Here is a 19,933-nt window from a genome sequence, read left to right on the forward strand (position 1 = left end):
GAATCATACATGCCAAACACTTAATCTCTATTCGAGCTGCGACATGGGGAAGTCTTAGCCAAACAGTGAACGTTTTCTGAAGAGGGGTCGCGACCTCTCCAGATACAATAAGCAAGTTGACAACAATAACAGATTGACAGCTAACACGACACACATTGTGAAGGCAAGGCATGACTGTGCAGGAAATGGCCCTCTCTGTGTCAGCACTTGCTCCCAGAAACAATGCCGACTAGTTCTGTGTGGCAGTTTACGTCATGGCCGTCGAACCAATAAAGTGTTCAGGGAATTTTCGAGCAACCAAATAGAGGCAGATGGAGCATAAAGAATAACCAAAGGCAAATGACCAGTCCATCAAACAGGGAGCGCATTAAACATCTGTGTGGTTACAGTTTTTTTTTTAACCACGCATTTTATTCTTTTTTTCAGCAAAGTTCTTCACACACACAACTGCACATAACACAGAAACAATACTACAAACTGGGAGTTCCCCACAACCTCCTTCTCGGTAGGATAAATGTGTTGTTCAACACCAGACAAAAAGCACATTAAATTTGCATATCTGCAAATAAACTGCAAGGATCTTTAAATGTTTTACTCAGTAATTTCACTTTATATATCAATCGATATCACGTATTAGTGAATTTTTGCTCTCTTTGTCCAGTTAATCACTACAGATTGAGTATGTGTACAAAATGGCTGAAAATCGAGTCACTGATGATGCTACAGCACATGTGCCTCTTTGTATCAAATATTAGTATTGTTGAAATTGCACCGTAATCTAGTTTAGCCTGGTGGTGGGCTGATATTTGGGTACCAGCACTGTCTGCACAGCCACACTGAATGTTCAAACACTGTTCTCCCACCACAAATTTACCTCTTGTTTATAATCTTTTCCATTCAATACTGCTGAGGCAGATGGAGGATGAACGCACACAAGACAACAAACACGGCGAAGATGAACTACAGATAAACAACAACTGCAGCGACATTATAAACACAGAAAGCACCTACATGGAGTCTGATTCCATCAATTATAAGAGCTTGATTGAGATTTAATTCAAAGCTGGGGTTTAATTGCTAATATCAAAGCATAATTAAGCTGATAAATCATGACTGATCTTATTGAATTAAGGATTGAAATAGCGGAGAACCTGCAAATTGCCTATGTCAGCTAAATAAGTGTTCTTAATTGGTCTACAAGTTTGCTCCAAATACTAATGAAACTCAACAAATATTCATCCCCAAAAAGTGATGTCAGTAGGAAGTTTTCATATGCAGTTGTTTATTCAGTGCTACAGCTGTCTTATTAACTTTCAAGAAATGCATCTTAAGTTTACATTTTTGAACAAAACAATCTCAAAACCTAAAACGTCTCGATGAACATGGCTGAAAAGGCCATTTTTTCAAGCTCAGCGTATGCAGTATGGTGTGAAAATAGTGAGGACGGAGTGATGTGGAGGGAAATGCAGTGTTCCTTTGTGAAAGAGAAAAAGACTAGCAAAACCAAGTGCACATAAGCAGAATGAGGACTTGGATAGGTCCTAATATCTCCCCATGCAATTCCCTCTCACTCACACTCTGTGCGCAGACACACTCACACAGACACACACACACTCTCTCTCTCTCTCAGACTGCATCTGCCGGAGCTAGTGGCTGTAGTTAAATTGAAATATTTCCCGGCGTGTGTCAGAAGCATGCAGAATGGTAATTATGACAGATCTGATTAGGCGGGCCGAGTCGGGCGGCTCCGGGCTGCAGGTGCGACCTTGTGCATTCCTGCGTGTGTAAATAAAATTAATTACAAGCGTAGGGGGCGCGCAGCGCGTGACATCAGCGCGCACAGGGGGGACTCCCACGGGGGGCACCCTAATGGAATATTTTCCCCGAGTCTAATAATACAGTTGGTATTGACTTGAGGTAATTAGGGGGATCATTAAAGCGCTTTTCCCGGCGTATTTGCCTGCCTGATCAGATTAGCGAGAATGGGCCTCAGAACAAGCCCTGTGTGGTCTGTCAGGAGAAGTGGAGACAGTAGGAGTGGGTTAGCTCGCTAACATTTGGAGGAAAGGAAAAGCTAGCAAAATGCTGCACCTGTCACTGGAAGAGGAGCAACTTTTGCTAACAAGCTAGGAAACAGTAAGAACTAGTAAGGTTAGACCCGTGCCTAGAGGATGAGCACTGGTTAGATGTACTAACTGAGACAAGTGTAGTGAAATCAGAGAAGTGCTTGTTCAGTTATCTAGCAAACTGGATAACAGCTGCAGCAGAAAACATTTGTCATACGATAATGCATTAGAGGTGATGACGAAGAGACAATTTGGAGTCCTGACAGTCGGGCCAGATTCCTAGTTTGGACTGCAGGGTAGGAGGTAGGCGAGGAGGAGGGAGTGAGTTGTGCAGTTGAAGACAGATGGGGTGAGAGGTGGCACGTAAGGCGTAAGTGAGAGAGATGGCAGGAGAGACACAAAGTGCTCTGAGCATGCTCAGAAGGACCCTGTGCTCCTGCTAAGAAGGAGGAGGGTTCAACAAAACAGGCAGTGGAGAGAAAACAGGCTGGTGGGAATTCCACTGTCCATTAAACAATAAGAGAAAGGCTCATTTCAGAGGGAGGGGAAGACTTACCGTTTGCAAGATAATTCATTCGCTAAATTAATTATTCAGACAGCTGGGTCTCCAGTTCAAGAAATTGTGTCTTTAATAATAGAGGGGATCTGGCCTAGCCTGTTTCCCATGGCAACCTAATAACCAAGCAGGCACAGGAGATAAATAAATAAATCAATTAATAAACAGTCACGGCCCTTTTAGATCCCTCGGGGCTGTGATATGCTCGCTCTGATCTGCCTAATTTGAGACAGAGAGAGAGGTGTGGAGAAGCCAACAAACAAAAATTAAGACTTGATGTCTGCCTTGCAACGGCATAAAAACTAAAACTTACGAGAAGTGATGCAAGATTTCCCTGTGTAGCTGAGCCCATAGCCTTTGGCAGTGATCATCGCCCTGGCACAGGACCCGATAATAAAAAGAATCTGATAACACCGACACTGTCAATTTTACTATCATGTAATATGATTTGTGCATCAATCTTCATTCAAAACACGATTTTTGAACAAACTGACCCCAAGTGGCTCCTCAGTAACAGACAAACCTCTGAGCGGTCACAATCTAGAAACAGACACCGAAAAGGTCAGCCATCTGCCCCTCTTGTTACGCAGCCATTGGATGGAGCCGAGTGGAACAGGCAGTATGTGTGTGTGTCACCAGTTTGGTTTGGGTGGGTGGGTGGGTCATGTGATAAATATCTGAGATTTAACTGAAGCGTTCATTAGGTGGATTCTACCCGTAAAAGGAAATCTGTAACTTTGGATACATGTAGGAAGCAGTTTGTTATTCCGTCACCATCCCTTCCTGCTTTTATCAGTGTCCCCACCCGCCCTCACCAACCTCCACCCACTATCCCACATCTTTAGACGAACGAGGCACTCACTCCCCACCATCACTGCCCCCCCCTCCAACCCTCCACTCCAGGGACTGCCGTGCCAGGCGGGTGCAGGGTGACAGATGGCATACACCAACCTCCCCCCCTCGCTCTCCCCTCTCCCCCCTACTGCACCAGCCCCCCTGCTCGGCCCCCCCGGTGGCGCAGCGGCGGACCAGATCAGTGCCATTCTGTCTCATTAGAGCCTGGCTAATTAGCGTAGCCTCTTCCAGGGGAGAATGAGCGAGTGAGAGAGAGGGAAAGAGAGAGAAAGAGAGATGGGGAGGGAGGGCGGTGGCGGCGGCGGTGACTGCGTTTTGTACTCTACTGGTCATTGAGGAGTCGGAGGGCTTTGAGCCCCGCAGTGCGCAGGGCTCCCAGGGTGCTTGTTTTATGACAGCAGGGACTCTGATTCCATCCATTGCACAATTCCTCTCAGGAAGTGCTGGGATGTTTAGACATAAAAGTCATGTCAAAGGAATGCCCCCAATCCGCTCCACCCCCACCCTCAGCTAACCTCCCATCGCTCAACTGAACATTAGCTGCCCTCTCTGCCAGGCTAGCCAACACAGCAAGCATCCCCTGTTAACACGAATGAAAACAAAGCACTGCAGCTCGCTAGATAGTGTTCTAGCCCTACTGAGCCAGTTAATAATGTTGACATCAACTCCAGGCTATCCAGATCATAGCTTGCACCTCTGCAAGCTAAAATGAAATGGGCTCTTTGGCAAATATCGCTACTTCTGGCAGTGTCGTCGCTGGATTCGAACCAGTAGTGAACAGTTGCTTTCTCCAAGTCTGACATCTCCTGAAGCAAAATGGAGATGGAGCATTCTTGGAGCATTCGATCAGTTTGAATCATCGAGGAACGGATCATGAATAATGATTCTGATTTTATCAAAGAGTAAACACAATATCTGTCCTAATAAATCAGAACGGCTGCACGCGTACTTAAAAAAATATGAATGCTCAGACTTGAAGTGAATAGCGACCATTAATCTGATAAAGTAATACGGCTCGGGTTAGATTCACTGCTCTATAGTTACTACTCTGAATATGTGGCAGTAAAAAAGTGATTGAAATGCAACATTGAATATGTGAGGGAGGGGGGCAGTTGAGGGCTGGCAGAGGCCTGCTGTGGTTACGAGCCCTAAGAGAGGACAGAATGGCTGCGTTCCAGAAACCCCCCAAACACACATACACACTAACAGCCATAAACACACACACTGGAGTACACAAACACTGATCCGCACATTAAATGTGCCTGCACATAAACGCATATTTGATGCACAGAAAAGCTCACAGACACAAATCTATATACAGTATACACCTAAGCATACACTCGGCACCAATCAGTAAATTTCTGTTTACAGCTTTTCAAACCAGGAGACCAATGCTGCCTGTGACCCCCTTCAGGTCCACATCTCCCGTCTGTCTCTTTGATTTTCACTTCTATTCTCCTTCCCTCAACTGAATCATCTGCAAATATGCTATACAAAAATGCTAAACACACTCAGAAACACTGCATGGTGCGCACCCACACCGGACTGATACCAGCAGATCCTCGTCACCTGATTCTGTGCTTGCGTAAGCATGCTGGGAAATCCTAAGCTGAGTTGAAGAGGCAGAGTTTGAACTGCACACCAAGCTGACGGGACAGTGCCAGCTTCAGTGATGAGACCTCGTCCTCCCCCTTCCCCTCCCCCCATGATTATTTCCCTGGACCCCATATGGGCATCCTGCCAGTCCAGCCCATCCTCCATCCTCATCACCAACCACATCCACGCTGCACTCCCAAGCTCAGTACCAGCAGTCTCTGCTGGCATGGCGCTCTACCCAAGGCTTGGATGGTTATTTTTTGCCTGCTAGGCTGCAAACCTCTCTTGACCTAAGCTTTAGTGAAGATGCTGAACATTGCAAATAAACTCATCTTGCATTTCCTCTTACCAGCTCACTCTATGATAAGCTCATGAATATTTAAAACAATGACAACACTCGATATCTGAGAAAAAAATGTCCTTTTTTTATGGAGTGACTAAATAGCCAGAAATGAGCAGTTAGCCTGAGCAGTAACATGTAATGTGGCTAAACAGGCAAAGACAAAAGTACAAATGACTTTCAGAAAATCCTTTAGCTTCCACATGTATGGGTTCTAGAAGAAATTCCCACAATTTCTGAAGCTGGAGCCAACATTTTGGAAATGCTCTCTATACTAAAACAAGCAACATCTAATATTACCTTAAAGCCAGCATCGCCTAAAATAATTAAGGTTATTTTTACTGTGTATGAAATTTTATTTATACTAGTTTATAGTGTAAACAGAGTCAAGGTTGACAATATCCATAATCAATTAATTATTATTATTATTATTTTCTTGATGGTTGATCGGTTCAGAAAATGTCAGAAAACTGTGAAACATGCTCATCATAATTTACAGGCAACATTTTAGCAGAGAGTTGTTGCTCTTTTTATTGTTTATTTCATCCAAGGAATAGGCCAAAACACTTCTACATTACATTAACAATTGTGTTAAACAGAGAAGAGCACAATTGTTCACACTGAAGGAGCTGAAACTGGCAAATGCTTTGTACTTTGTCTTACAGAAAAGCTAAAATGACTGATTAGCAAATCGATTATTTGACGTATTACTGCAGCTCTAGAATTGTCCAAATCCTGTTACTTCTATGCATGGAATGGACAAAATACATAACATCAAAGTAACTGATATCTCACTCCGACCCACAATGTTGCACTGACATGTATTTGGGGAAGTAAAAATTGAAAAACTGTTTGCCAAAAGCATAAAATTAAAACTACAATCTTGTCCCACATTAAATACAAAAGAAATCCAGGATTTTAGAGTATTTTTGCAAGTGGAGACTGGGTCCTAGCTTCTGATTTTAAAGGTTCGGGGGTGCTGTTGGGGAGGAGCAGCCACTGGCCTGGCGGTGCTGGTAGCTGTGGCAATGCCGGCTGGGTAGTAAGGGGGGAGACCAGCTGCCCGGGGAGCACCCATTACGAGATAGAGCCAGAGATAAGTGCTCTCCCAGGCCCCTTTTCAGAGGCATAATTAGCACACTTCTTATCTGCTGCTCAATTCACATTCACACCCGCCTGCCATGAATGGAACGTGAAAGAGAGGCAGAAATCAGGGGAACGGGAGAGGTAGAGGGGCAAGACAGCGAGATGGGAGGGAGGTGGAGAAGGCACGGTGGAAACCTGTTCCCAGACAAACCGTCATTTGAGAGGAGAGAGACAGGAGCGAGTTAATACCGCGACTGCCTCACTCGCCCCCTTTCTCTTTCTCCATCCTTCCAAGGAGTCTTTGAACTCCTTAACAAAAACAGTGGTTTGTGCATCAAACTGCAATTTGGTAAAACAAAGCTATCTGGGGGTATAATCATCCTAATCAGCAAGAAAAAAATAAAGCCTTTGCAGATATTTCAAGATTATTCCGCCCTTGGTGATCTATTTCTCCCCCCATCTTCTTCATCAAGCACAATTGTGAAAATCTTTCCAACTCTGGCTGAGACAGACACATGAAAACCTTTAATAATAAGTCCTTAGTGCTACATTTTTTAATTGCTTTTAATAAAGAGTTAAACTGGTGGTATGCTTTCTCCTGTATTTCTGTTTCCATCACACAGACTTGCATTGTGTGAGCTCTGTGCTCTTTGTGAGAAGATGACAGGGGCCCCCCATCATATTACTGAGTGGATCTAATATAAACAGGTTTGTTTGGTGTTGAAACAGTGTCGACTGCTAAACTCCAAACCCCACAATAAAGAAGACATGTGTCATTATGTCTATAAATCACTGCAGCAACACACAGAAGCGAGTTCTGTTAGACAGATCTCTTCGTCTTAAACTTTTGCACATTTTGGTGTTATGTATGTCCAGCGCTGGAAGAGTTTGAATCTTGACATTATGTGTGTGTTTTATGTGTCTGTCAGAGCTTCATGAAATGCTCCTCAGGTCAAAGATTAGCTTATTTGGACACAAACAGACCTGTCTTAAAGTGAAAAGATCTTTACTCTCTTGCTTTAAATTAAGTCTTCTTCATTTGTGTTTTTCTGTGTGTGTGGACATTTTCAACAATTATATACACAGGTCTGGAATTTCAGGTTTGGCTACATGGCACATCAATACAGCTCAAACACAAGCTTTATAATGCAAGCTTCCATGAGCAAATTATTTTAAAAAAAATCAAGGATAACTAAATGAACTAATAAAGACAAAGATACAATGAAGATGTTTTCTTAAGCTACAATTTTTTGGGGAAAAAGAAAAAAGAAAACACTTTTTTTAAGTTATGTGACTGAAGTTTGGAGCAAAAGAGTAAGAAAACAATGACTGCAACAGTGCTGACGGCACTGAAAGACAAACTGGCATCATAGTTTTTTTTGGTGTACGGCAAACCTTTCTCCCTCTTTTTATTCAGTGAAGTTTCTAGTGTGCATTTTGGTACCTGGCTCTTGGAGGCAGCCACCTTGGCGAACAGGGCTTGGGAAACTTTGGCCCTCTTCATCTCCTGCTGGATCTCATCATAGATGGTGGAGTTGATATTGAGGATGCAGCTCTCTGTCTTGCCGTTCCACTCGCTGGGCAGAGGGGATGGTTTAACCTGTTTAACAAAGTGAAGATGAAGAAAAAACCATTGATTCAAAGCATCCACACAGTTTTACTTAAATCTCTACTACTGTGTCAGATATAGAATTCTTTTTGTGTTTGATCTTGGTTGTGTTTTGTTCTACTAAATGCTGCATATAATTGTTATTCAACTGAGCATCGTGATTTCAGTATAAATTAGACTGAAACACCTACAAAATAAAATATTAGTTTTCCACATGAAAGATAAATTGACATGTTGCTCTTGTTTTACTTTGTTGCTTCATAAACATGTAAATACTGAAATGACAACAAACTGTATGTTGGGAGAGAGTGTGTATTGTTTATGAGAAAGTATTTGTTCAGATTGTCAGTGTTGGCGTTGCAGAGGTGAGGGTTGAAGTTGTTTGCTCACAGGTGAAATGCCCACGGGGATTCGGGGATTCCAATCCTCAGGCCGAACGCTGTTACAGTCTTCCCTTCGGGGCTACAGTGTTGAGAACACAACACAACCATATTTATTCAGGCTCGTGTGAGGAAAAATAAAGAGAATCTGTCTAAACACAAGCACGCACACACACACACACTGGAGTGTAGATTACACCCACACACAGCGCTGGCGTTACTTTGCTCAAAAACACTTAGATGTGTTGTGTGAAATTTTATTATTCTTATGTCAAGCTGGTGATTAAAAAATAAATGCAAGTCAAGTGAAATCAAATCATCTTCATTCAACGGCTTGTTGCATCTTGACAAAAATCCTTTGACGAGGTAACAAGTATCCTAATAAAAGCATTACCCAAGAACCATTAGCATATGAATCATTCTATACGAGTCTTTTTGAAAGGAGGCATCGACAGGGTTGGGTATGAGTACCAGTAAATGGCATTCAAATAAACCATAATAACACCAACAGCTACCAACTCGTGATAGAGCCCGTGATTAAAAAACATATATATTCAAGTATTTGTCTAGACACCTAATACGAGCCCCTCTATGTGTTAAAAACAATCACATAATCCTAAAATTTGTGGTGAAACTGGAATGTCTGAACGTTTCGGGGCCTTTCATCCTGTTTTATGACAGCTTGACATGGGCTTGTCAGTCTGAGCAGTAGGATACCGTGTCAAGCAAATTGTTAAGGCCGGGACGTGCACTAACTGGCTTTGGGGGAGTCGAGTCGACCCATCAGCACACGTGAGAGAAACATACCTCTGCATCTGTTTTTATGAGGCCAATAAAAACCCTCCTCTGTCTCTGGCTCAATTGCCACCCTGGCTGATTTATGTGCTTAAATTCACACCGCATTGCTCCATAGGAGAGGTTGGCAGATGGCCAGGTGTATGAGTGTGCAAACGTGTGTGTGTTTGTCGGCGTGTGTGTGTGTGTGTGTGAGAATTGCCTTGTGAAAGAACAGGTCTATATGATAAATGTCAATGGGTTTAAGTCATACAGGTGAAGTATATTAGGCCTCAAGATAATGCACTGATGTGCCAACAGTATTCTGAGTGATGGGAAAATAAAAATCACAAACCAGAGGCTTTGAATTTTGTATGCCATGTTCCTCACTGCCTTTATTGTTCACCTTGCAAATCTATTCCTGTTTTGTTATTTTTGTTTTGTTATGTACCGCCACAGCTCTGTAAGCTGATTTCAGATATGCTAAAAAGGCCTTGTTAGATTAAGTAAACGATTTACTTCAACTGATGTGATTTTTGAAAACCTAAAAAGAGGTCAAAATCCTGAGCTCGGCTTCAGCAGTGTTAATGAAAACCCTAAATAGATTTTTCATGCGTAGCTTTTCACTTCAATAAGTGTTGTAAGTTCTTGTACAAAGGTCTACTCTTTTGCTCTGAATATCTGTCCTGCACTGACACAGCCTCTGATTGTAAAGATGAGCCGTGAACTGCAAAGTGGCCCTGCTTAAGTTCAGCACGGCTAATTCAGAATACCTCTTCTCCTTTGTAGCTTTGTACAGATGGAAACTGCCATCCTGCTGAGGAGTTTCAGGGGGAGTCTCAATTTTAGAGATGGGTGGGCCTGTGCTTTACTCCTCACCTAAATAAAAGCCAAATCTTCACTGAGGACAGGACAGAGGAAGCCTTTGTCTGCCCCTCTCACCTCCCAGATGCAGCTGACCGCACTTCAAATGGGCTTAAGTGGTAGAAAGTTGCCACATACCTTTCAAATGAGGGACACTGATTTGCAGCGAGGGTACAAAGTTGCGCTGTGGTATGCAGTGATTTTGAAAGAGGCACCGACTAAATGATGTTTGATCTTTCGCAGAGCTTGTCATCACTGAGTGAGCTTTATTTTTGAAATGGGAGGGCTGTTAATGCTGCCTAATGCATGGTAAAAGGTCAAAATTAGCACAAAAAATTATCCATCATTTGTGCACCATTCTCACCTGTGTGGTGAGGGCGGGGATGATGCAGAACTCATTTACATGCAGGAAGAATGTAAACTATGTTCTCGGGTGTTCGCATTGACAGAGTGAATCAGCTTTTATTTGTTCCACGTGTTTCTAGACAGGTTGCAGCCTGATACAATGGAGGGGAATGTGAGGTGTGTAACAAAACAATGGGTGGTGCTTGTATGAATACTGGTTGTTGTTACATATGAAACACAGTGTCCTAATGTGTATATGACTGCATAAGGTATTTGTGTTTGTAACTGGGAAAACTGTAGAGACATTTTTTACACTAATAGATTGAATCTTCTGAATAAAACACAAAAAAGAAGGACATTTTGCTTTACCACTTTACGTGGTATGTGGCAACCATGCTTATGTCATTAGGGTTGTTACGTACATTCAATCTATGATACCACAACAAAAATAGACAGAAAATTCCAGCTTTTTGAAATCACCTGCTCTCACACCTGAAAATATTTTCTCATCGCTGACTACATGTACATTCTTACAATGCCACCAATATCTAGCTCATAGGAATAGATGCCCTCACGCATACAGCATTAAACGCAGATTTAACTGCCCTGTTCTTGGTGAACATTTCAAAACCTGAACCGTACTTTTGCTCCAACTCAAAATGTTCTTGTCAGTTAAAGGCACTTCAAACAACTAATAGTTCTGTATCACAGTATTCCAACATGGTGCAGAAAGTCTTGTTAGGTACAGATTTTGCTGCTGGAGGGAGAAATGACCTCATTGGCACTCAATGGGCGGAGCCAACAGCAAAGCTAACTGGAAGAACTGAATAGCTTAAAATTGCAAAGAGGTTTATTTAGCACTACCGTGGAAATAACAATCTGTTTGGTTGGTAAACTGACTTGATTCCTGCTCCCCAGACTGCTCATGCAATCACTAATATATGTGCATCGGTTTACAAGCTACCCAGAGGGTAACATCTGGGCTACAAGGAGACTGCAGGAAGTGCGAGTGGACCTTTTGGATTGGGCTTTGTGTTTTTTCTTTTACGTCCTCACCACTGACAAGGTTTGTTGATAACTTGGAACAATTGATAATCTTTTCCTTTTCAGTCACAGCAGGGAAATTTGTATTGAGTGATTTAGAAAAGAATTTTATTACTTCCTGTCTTACATGTTCTCTTTTAAGAAAGCAAACAAAAGGATGTAAACATGATCATTTTAGGTGCAGAAATAATCCTTAATATTCCATTACAATGTATGACACAATCAGTCAGTGTTGCAATTGACAAACCATAAATCCTATCCTCTGCTTCTGACAATCTTGATGGATAAGTACAAAGCTTGATTTTATCCTGAACTTTTCTTCTCTGATGCTACTTTCTTGTAAAATTTGTGTCTTTGGTTCAATGCTTTCAGATTTATTTCAATCTATTAAATCTTTTTCTGCCTATAGAGCATCTCCGTCCAAGAAATGTTAGCAGAAATAAATTTAGCAGCAACAAAAACAACAAAGTACCTGTACAGGTCGACTGGGTGGGGTGCTGATGAGTGGAGCAGAGCCCATTGCAGAGGCTGCCGTGAGGCTGCGCTCCCTCTCCTCCTGATAGATGCGGTCACGCTCGGCTTCTGGCAGCTGCAGGAAGTTCTGCATGGCACGCAGGTTGACCAGCAGCGACTGGGACGCTGTCTTGGGGTCTTCCTCCTTACGGAGAATCTCAGACAGTAAGCCCTGCACAATTAAACCACACATAGTAAGAAAAGATGGAGAGGGGGTGATGGTGCAGGAGAGGGGAATTAAACAGCAAAAAGAATAAAAAGAGAAAGACAGGAGCTCCCAGGGAGGGAAATAATTGGGTGGTGGGGGTCAAGGTTGCAACCAACAAGGAGAATAATCACATTAGGGGATTTTTAAATAAAACAGGAAAGCGTAAATGGAGACTCTAATGACAATGGAGATGTGACGCTCTTACACCCACTTAAACTGTAAACTAATATTGCCTTTTAAGGACTTAAATAGAGCCAGGTGGAGTCACAGGCACATTCTGTGCATCTACTTTTCTGATTTCACTGAATATAACAGTGTCTCCACCTCTCGGAGACTTAGTTTTCTCTACAGACAGCAGTCATTTTGTATCTTCCATTATTAATGGTATGAAATCATCCTATCAAAGAAAACCTCACAGTGTTCTCTTTGACTCTCTACAGAGCTTTTGTCTTGAAGTAAAAAAAGATCTTGCTCTGTTCTTTGAGTCCATAGCACCTCATCAGAGATCACTTCATCTACTTCACCGAAACTTCTGTGAGGCCTCTGAACCCGTCACACTTTGTTGTATGAATTTTTTTTCACATCTTGGACATATTCTTCTGTTGCTTCAGATAAGAGCCGCAGCTACTCGCTTGAAATGTCTTGTCTTGTTCAACGGGCAATCAGTGTATCCTCCGTTTACTTTTCAATAGCGCTCAATTCCATCATTATGAGACAGCGATGACTCCATTATCAGAGACGTGTGATTGGGCCTTTTCATCAGCTCTTGGCCACACACTGTGCAAACATGGCTCCGTTTCTCTCACCATCAATAGGTGTGATTTGGTAATAAAACAAGGTGATGGGGAAAACATGCTTATGCTTTCAGTTTATTTTTAAGCATTTAGGCCCTCTTGGGCTACTGATTAGCACTGCAATATGTGACAGGTGGTGGTGTTGTCTGACTATTAAAATGTATGTAGGTATATGTGTCATGTTGTGGTATTCAGACAAGTGGGAACCAAGTCAGATATTTTTTTAGTCATGAAGACTGTACATGTAATGTACACAGGTTTCCTGGGACAGATTAGTGGCATTTCTTTTTCATGTTTGAAAGGCGTGTGTTTGCATTCTTCAGTGTGTGCACACTATCACTCTTTGCCATCACCCCTTGCTGTCTATCTCTTTGGTCAATCAGTTTCCTCCCCATAAAAACAGCGACCTCAGCTGCTCCTCCCCTCTGTCTCCTCTGATCCATCTCCTGCATCGACAGCAGCCCCTTCATGTCACTGTTCGACACCCCTCCCCCCTCTTTTTATTAATACTGGCTTGTGGAAAAAACAGAAACCTAATAAATAATCCTCCAAAGGCAAACTCTCCAATGGCACATTGGGCTAATTCCTCATATCAGCCGCAGATAAGACTGTGCTTGTGTGGGAGCATGCCAATCTGCAGAAAATCATCACTGTCTGACTCTACCATGTATCATATTTATGCTTTTTTTTTTTTTTTTTGGGGGGGGGGGGGGGGGGGCGCTGTACGCAGTTGTTCTAATAGATTGTAATCAGTCTTTTTTTTCCTATTCTATACACAGCAACTTCAAAGCAAATGGAGTAGTAATGAGGTTTGGTATCACCCTTCAATATAGACAGTAGGTCTTAAGACATTAACACTTCCATCTGTGTGTGTGTGTGTGTGTGTGTGTGTGTGTGTGTGTGTGTGTGTGTGTGTGTGTGTGTGTGTGTGTGTGTGTGTGTGTGTGTGTGTGTGTGTGTTGAGCCTCTGACTATGAAGTGAAATTATATATTCTGGCAGAGAGAGAACGGATGCCATGACCGAACCTGGGTCTTTCACATGGCAGGCTGCCAGCTGTCTTCAAGTACAGGAGAGGTGCTCGATTACTGGAGTGCATGAGAATTATGAATGAGATATAAGCTGCAGATTCAAACAGGAAGCCTTTCTTAACGTTTCTTAAAAAAAACACATGCTGTGAAACTGTTTTACAACTTCCTTAAAGTGATGTAATTCTGTTTCGAACGTGATGGCGTGTGGATTTCAAGACAGCGAGGGATGCACGGTGCTGGTTATAGAGGGATAGGCAGCTTGATCTCTAAAGTGTGAATGCTAAAAAAGATCATTAAACTTGTAAATGAATAAATTCCTCAATTTTTCAGAGCTGATCATTAGTAACCCAGACTAAATCATATCCTATTTCTAATAAATTTGATTCATGTTAGTGTCCATGACAAAGATCAATTCCATTAATTTGCATTATTATTTATTTTGGTTCAGTCTGAGACTACTTGACCTCAGTCTGCAGCTAAATCAGAGCTCAACAGAAACACAGAGCACAATTAACTTTAAGTACGGCCAGTAATTTTAGCACAAATTTCTCTTTTGTCTTTTTGCTGTTTATAAGTTAGGAATGCCCCCAACCTGTTTTCTGTACTCACCTGGGTTCTGTTGAAGGCCACACGAGCGAAGACAGCCTGCGAGATTCCGGCCCGCTTGAGCTCGTCCCGCACCCATTGGTAAATCTCAGACGAAACCTCTGTGTTTGATGCCACCTGTGGCTCCAGGGGTTTGCTGTGGGAGCTGCGGTTGACAGGTGGGTGGTTGAGGTACTGCTGCGACAGGGACTGCTGCGCCAGAAGCCGGTTCACTGCATATTGCTGGTTGAGGATCTGTGCCATCACAAGCTGCTGGTTGACCAGCTGGGGGCTGATGGGCGTGGACACCAAGCCCGGGTGGTGCAGACCGGGGAGCTGGGGCTGCCGGCCACCTGTTTGGCCACTGTGTGGTGGTGGAGCATGAGGCAGCGGTGGCACCGGTGAGGAAGGAGTCTGCTCTGCTGTGCTGCCAGGGATCGGCTGCTGCTGCTGGGAGAAACCCAGGTGGTTGTGGTTGTGGTTCGAACCGGGTGGGGAGAGGTCAGACAGGCCATCCATTTCCGCTGGAAGAAGACAAAGAAACACATACACGGACAATTTATTAGTCAATCACTGATTTAAAGGCTAACTAAAACACCACAAAGAAAACAGAGGAGGACAAATAGCTTCTGAGAAAGAGGAGCAGACAGACTAGCAAAAACAGCGACTTCAATCTAACAATCGTAAACATCAGTTTAATAGCATCATAGCCATAGTCTCTAATCAGAAGAAATGAAACAGACCCGGTCTGCATCCCATCAAATTTTTGCCTCGAGTGAATCTTAGCCTGTCAGCTAACATTCCTGTTTACTCTCTGTTGGAAGATGGTACATTTCTGCATCCAGCACATATCTACAAAACCAAACTGCTAACAAAAAAAAACAGGAGTTGAGTGTTTTCTCCCTAATCAGTGCCCTTCACAGGCCTCTTAGATATGACAGCTGATCAGCCAACAACTGGTTAAAAAAAGGAAAAAGATGGAAATGGAGATAAAAGAGCTTCATTGTATTTGACCTGTGTCTTCCAGAACCCATGCCTTCAAAATTAAGTTCAGAATGTCTGTGGCCTCATCATGTGAAAAAAAAAACCTTGGTAAGACAGTAGAGAGTGTGTGTCTGTATGTGTGTGTGCACAGAGGCAGAAGCAGCATCGCTAAATCTGATTCTCTCTTTGCATCGTTAATTCTAAAATAAGGAACACAAGCTAGCCAATATGACATTTTTAGGGGAGGATGGTTTAAATATAAATGTAGAGAGCAGTGAACACAGACAGAAAGAATACATTGGAGGATAATGTGTGTAACCTGAGAAAGTTTCCAATTGGAATGCACTAAAACAGATTTGTCTTGAACTGTCTGGAAGGAGAAAAAAAAAACACACACTATGTGCCGTCATTTAATGGCGTTTTGGAGATTTTTGCGGCATCTCTTGCTTTGGGAATCTTTAAGTCCATAATGGCTGCTGGGGAAGATTTTAAGACAGGTTTAAATTATGTGCTTAGAGGATGAAAACAATGATTTAACATTCAAAGTACTACCCACAACGAAGTGAATGAGCATTTGGGGCAGCTGAATGTTTTCAGGTTGCTGCCTCATTTAAGGAATTCACATATGCTGAGGCTTTTTGCATGTACTATGCCGAGTGAGTGAGGGGGCAGCATTTAAGAATTCATACGGATGGCAACATTAACACCTCAGAAGTGTGCTGCGGCCTCCACATCCCACAGAAAAGCATCGTATGAGATTGTGAAAAGTGTAAATTGCTGTTAAGGGAAGGGATGGGGGGCTGGGGTCTTCAACAAGCTGAATTTTTCAGCAGATGAAAGATTAAGTGCATGGATGTTTTCCAAAAATATCCACAATAACCGTGTGTTTGAGCTGCCTGTTTCTTAACTGTCAGCAAGTACAAAACACCCGGCCAAGACGGGTCTATTGAGTGTTTGTCGAAAACAAATGATGTGGAGAGGGGGGGACAAAACAAAAAAATCTTGGTAATAATCACATCTCTTCCCATAATCCTTGGCATTCCCTGGCTCTGATGGTATGGCGTGCCTATTCACTCATATGTGAATGTGTGTGTGTGTGTGTGTGTGTGTGTGTGTGCATATGCTTGCTCACACAGACTGCTGGGGGGCATACTCACAGCACACAAACACACAGGCACATGGAGGCATTTCCATGCAAATTGAAAAGAGAAGGGGTGACAGAAGAGCATGGCAGGCCCTGGGAGAAAAAGGCTGCCACAGAAGCGGGAGTCCTCGTGTGGAATCCTGCCACAAAAGAGCCCCGGATTAAACACACAATGGGAATGGGATGTGGGCTGAGGGAAGGAGGGAGGGAGTGTGTGTTGGTGACTGTGAGTGAGAGAAAGCAAAAAAGGGAATGAGAAAGAGAGACACTGACCCGACTCTCGCTCCTATGTTGGCTTCTGTACACTAGCGGGGCCACGTCAAAAGAGGCAACAGCACACTTGCTGGCGGCCGGTAACACCACTTCAGCTGACAGAGAGGCAGAGCAACCTGCCAGTACCTGTGACCAGGTACTTATTCCCCTTGACTTCAGGCTCAGATTGCTTGCTAAATGCAGTATGGTGAAGTAAATGCAGAGTCAGATATGACACCATTGCCAAAGCATAAAAGGATGGCCGTGCCACTCTTTCCTTCAGCCTTCATACTTGGCATTTCACCAGCGCTTTCTCCACCCTTTTTGCGATTTGTGGCAGCCAGTAATAAACACTGAAGCTAAGGGAGCTGACACAGGCGTGTGGTGAGCACCTGAGGCTCTTGTGCCAAAGCTTTGAGTCTGAGGTTTTGGCTAACATGACGCCTGGGTGCTTGAGTTTCTGTGAATGTGTGTAAGCACATCTTGAGATGTTATCACTGCCTTTGTGTACGTGTACATTTGTGGTTCTGTTCTTATCATGAACTGATTTCCTTCATAGCGAGTGATACAAAGAAAAACAGTTCAGCAGTTAATGTTTCCTTTAAATCAAGATTAAATGAAATTAATAGAATTATTCAAGTTGAAAAGTTGTTGAGGGTGTGACCCAGATGGATGGTTCTAAGAGTTACAAATGCTAGCATTTTAAAAGTTACGCAGTAGGTTGAGATGAGAGAAATGCCAAATAGAGAGTGAGCGAACAAAGTGAATCATTTTTCATTTTAATGTGACTTTTAAATGACTATTTGTTTTTGGGATTAAGAATGAGATTATAATTGAGATTCAGTGCAGGGAAGTCAGGTGGTTACCATGAAGCATTTAGTTTAGGCATTAGGGAAAGAATGCATGTCTCAGATGTATCTTCTTGTATTAATTTGAGAAGTCGCATTATGGTGACAAAAACCTGGTTCAGACAAAGTAAAGTGCAAATTGTCAGCCAAAGCTTGAGCGAAGATTAAGGTTAAGTGCGCAGTTGTTACAGTTACGGTCATGGTAAGTATCCAAGGAATGAACTCGTGCCTATGAAGCGTCCTCCAAAGTGACAAGACACCAAGGGTGTGTTTATGTGTTTGTGTGTGTGCCCATGTTGCAACATACCTAGTGCATTGGCACGCGGGCTCTCACGGAGGACACACGTCCCCAGGTAGCCCTCCAGCTGGGAGGGTTGGCGCATGCCTGCACAGTTGGATGTCAGGGCACGCACATGCACACACCCACAGACACACACACATACATACATACACACACAGAAAGAATACATTGTAAAGTTGTGAGGAAAGAAAAACAGGGTTAAGGCTTTCTCCAGTTTGTCTCTCCCACTCCAGCTAAGCAGAGATATGACATTTAAAACATCGGCGTCACCGAGGCCAGACTGGCAGCTGCAGCAGTTCCACTTTTGAGGAACATAAAACCAAATAGAGAACAACTGTGACAGAAAATGTGTAGGAGTATGCAAGAGAATACACAAGTACATCAGGTCTGAAGTAAATAATGTTCCCAGTGTATGTTGCCACTTTAACAGAAAAAAAACCCTCAGATAAGATATGATCACAACACGGGATTTCCATGGAGGCTGTGAAAACATTTTGATATAATATCTCATTTGTCATCACCGCGAGTAGTAGCACACTGGCAAAGAAAAAAAAAGATTATGTTCAACAGATTGCTAAAGCTAGTATCTCAGCATTACACTGCCTTATGAGTATCACAACAAAGTGGTGTTCTGCTTAATCAAAAGACATAAAAATATATCGGAATTCTATCTCCAACTTGGGGTGCTACTGGTATTATATAACCTCATTTCCTGGCGGGTCAAAGGGGATTTTTTTTGAGATTATATAAAGAATGTGTTGGCAGAGGGTTGATAAGAAAATCTAATTGAATTTTAGACTAGGCAGTGGCTGGCTGAAGCCACGCTGTTTTTTGTGCATGGAAAACTAAAGTGTTATACACACACACAAACAAACAAACAAAAAAAAACAGTCAGCTGCCTCAATTTGGCTCTCAGATTAGCATTAGTTAAAGCAAAAATGGATAACTCAAAGATAACTCTGTGCTCAACTGCAAAACTGTGTGTAGTAATCTTGAATTATTAGATAACAAGATAAAAATGTATTTCTGCTTCATGCAACAGCAGGAAGACAAAGAGATGGTTGGTTAGAGAACATATTGTAGTGGTGACTGGTGTGTATGCGTGTAAATGTGTGTGTGTGTGTGCAAAGAGACAAAAGTGTGAGCGCCATACTTTGCGCCCCTCCGTTTTGCTTACCCATCATATCTTTTGTCTTCTTGAAATGTTTATACCAGCGCCCAAATTCCTGACACTTCGCCGCCGACACATTTGCATAGTAAGTGCTGTTCACAATGGAGGAAATCATACTCTGAAAGAGAGAGATTGATTGAGAGAGAGGGAGAGAGAGTGAGAGAGAGACTTTAGATTCTCATTGTGGAAAATGCAGACATAATATTAAAGCTTGTGAAACATGCAGTAACACTGTAGCTTGTCAAAACAAATAAAATATAGGGACACGGTAAAACCCAGCACTAGAAAAAGCCAACTGAAAAGCATCAGACATGCAGAAATTTGGGATTTGTTCCGCTAAAGGTAAAACAAATTACATCAAACATCTGTTCTTTTTTTCTTTTTATCAAATGCCGTTGAGTTTGTCTGAAGTTTGTTTTTCAGAGTGGGTGAATTATAAGGTCAACAGAGTTCTACATCTGTTGACATCAAGAGCAAGCGGCAGGAAAGGATATTTACCTTTGAAAAGAAAGAAGATAGTGGCTTATTGAATATCACCACCTGGGGAGTTGGGCGATGTAAACAGATAAACCTCTTTTATTTTTCAGCT

At 42.6% G+C, this 19,933-nt stretch overlaps 1 protein-coding gene across 3 annotated transcripts in view; it reads right to left on the reverse strand.

Annotated features, from left to right (window-relative positions):
* Window positions 1-19,933, reverse strand: part of LOC111566130 (DNA-binding protein SATB1) — a 57,977-nt gene that overhangs the window by 11,155 nt on the left and 26,889 nt on the right. For all 3 annotated transcript variants that reach the window (XM_023266550.3, XM_023266546.3, XM_023266547.3), the window contains exons 6-11: window positions 19,351-19,462; window positions 18,180-18,257; window positions 14,669-15,168; window positions 11,988-12,200; window positions 8,499-8,570; window positions 7,944-8,099 (exon numbers count right to left, since the gene is read on the reverse strand). In XM_023266550.3, the coding sequence (XP_023122318.2) occupies window positions 7,944-8,099; window positions 8,499-8,570; window positions 11,988-12,200; window positions 14,669-15,168; window positions 18,180-18,257; window positions 19,351-19,462 (1,131 nt within the window). The remainder of the gene's footprint in view (window positions 1-7,943; window positions 8,100-8,498; window positions 8,571-11,987; window positions 12,201-14,668; window positions 15,169-18,179; window positions 18,258-19,350; window positions 19,463-19,933) is intronic.

This window comes from Amphiprion ocellaris, chromosome 9, assembly GCF_022539595.1.
Source record: "Amphiprion ocellaris isolate individual 3 ecotype Okinawa chromosome 9, ASM2253959v1, whole genome shotgun sequence".
Classification (NCBI taxonomy): domain Eukaryota; kingdom Metazoa; phylum Chordata; class Actinopteri; family Pomacentridae; genus Amphiprion; species Amphiprion ocellaris.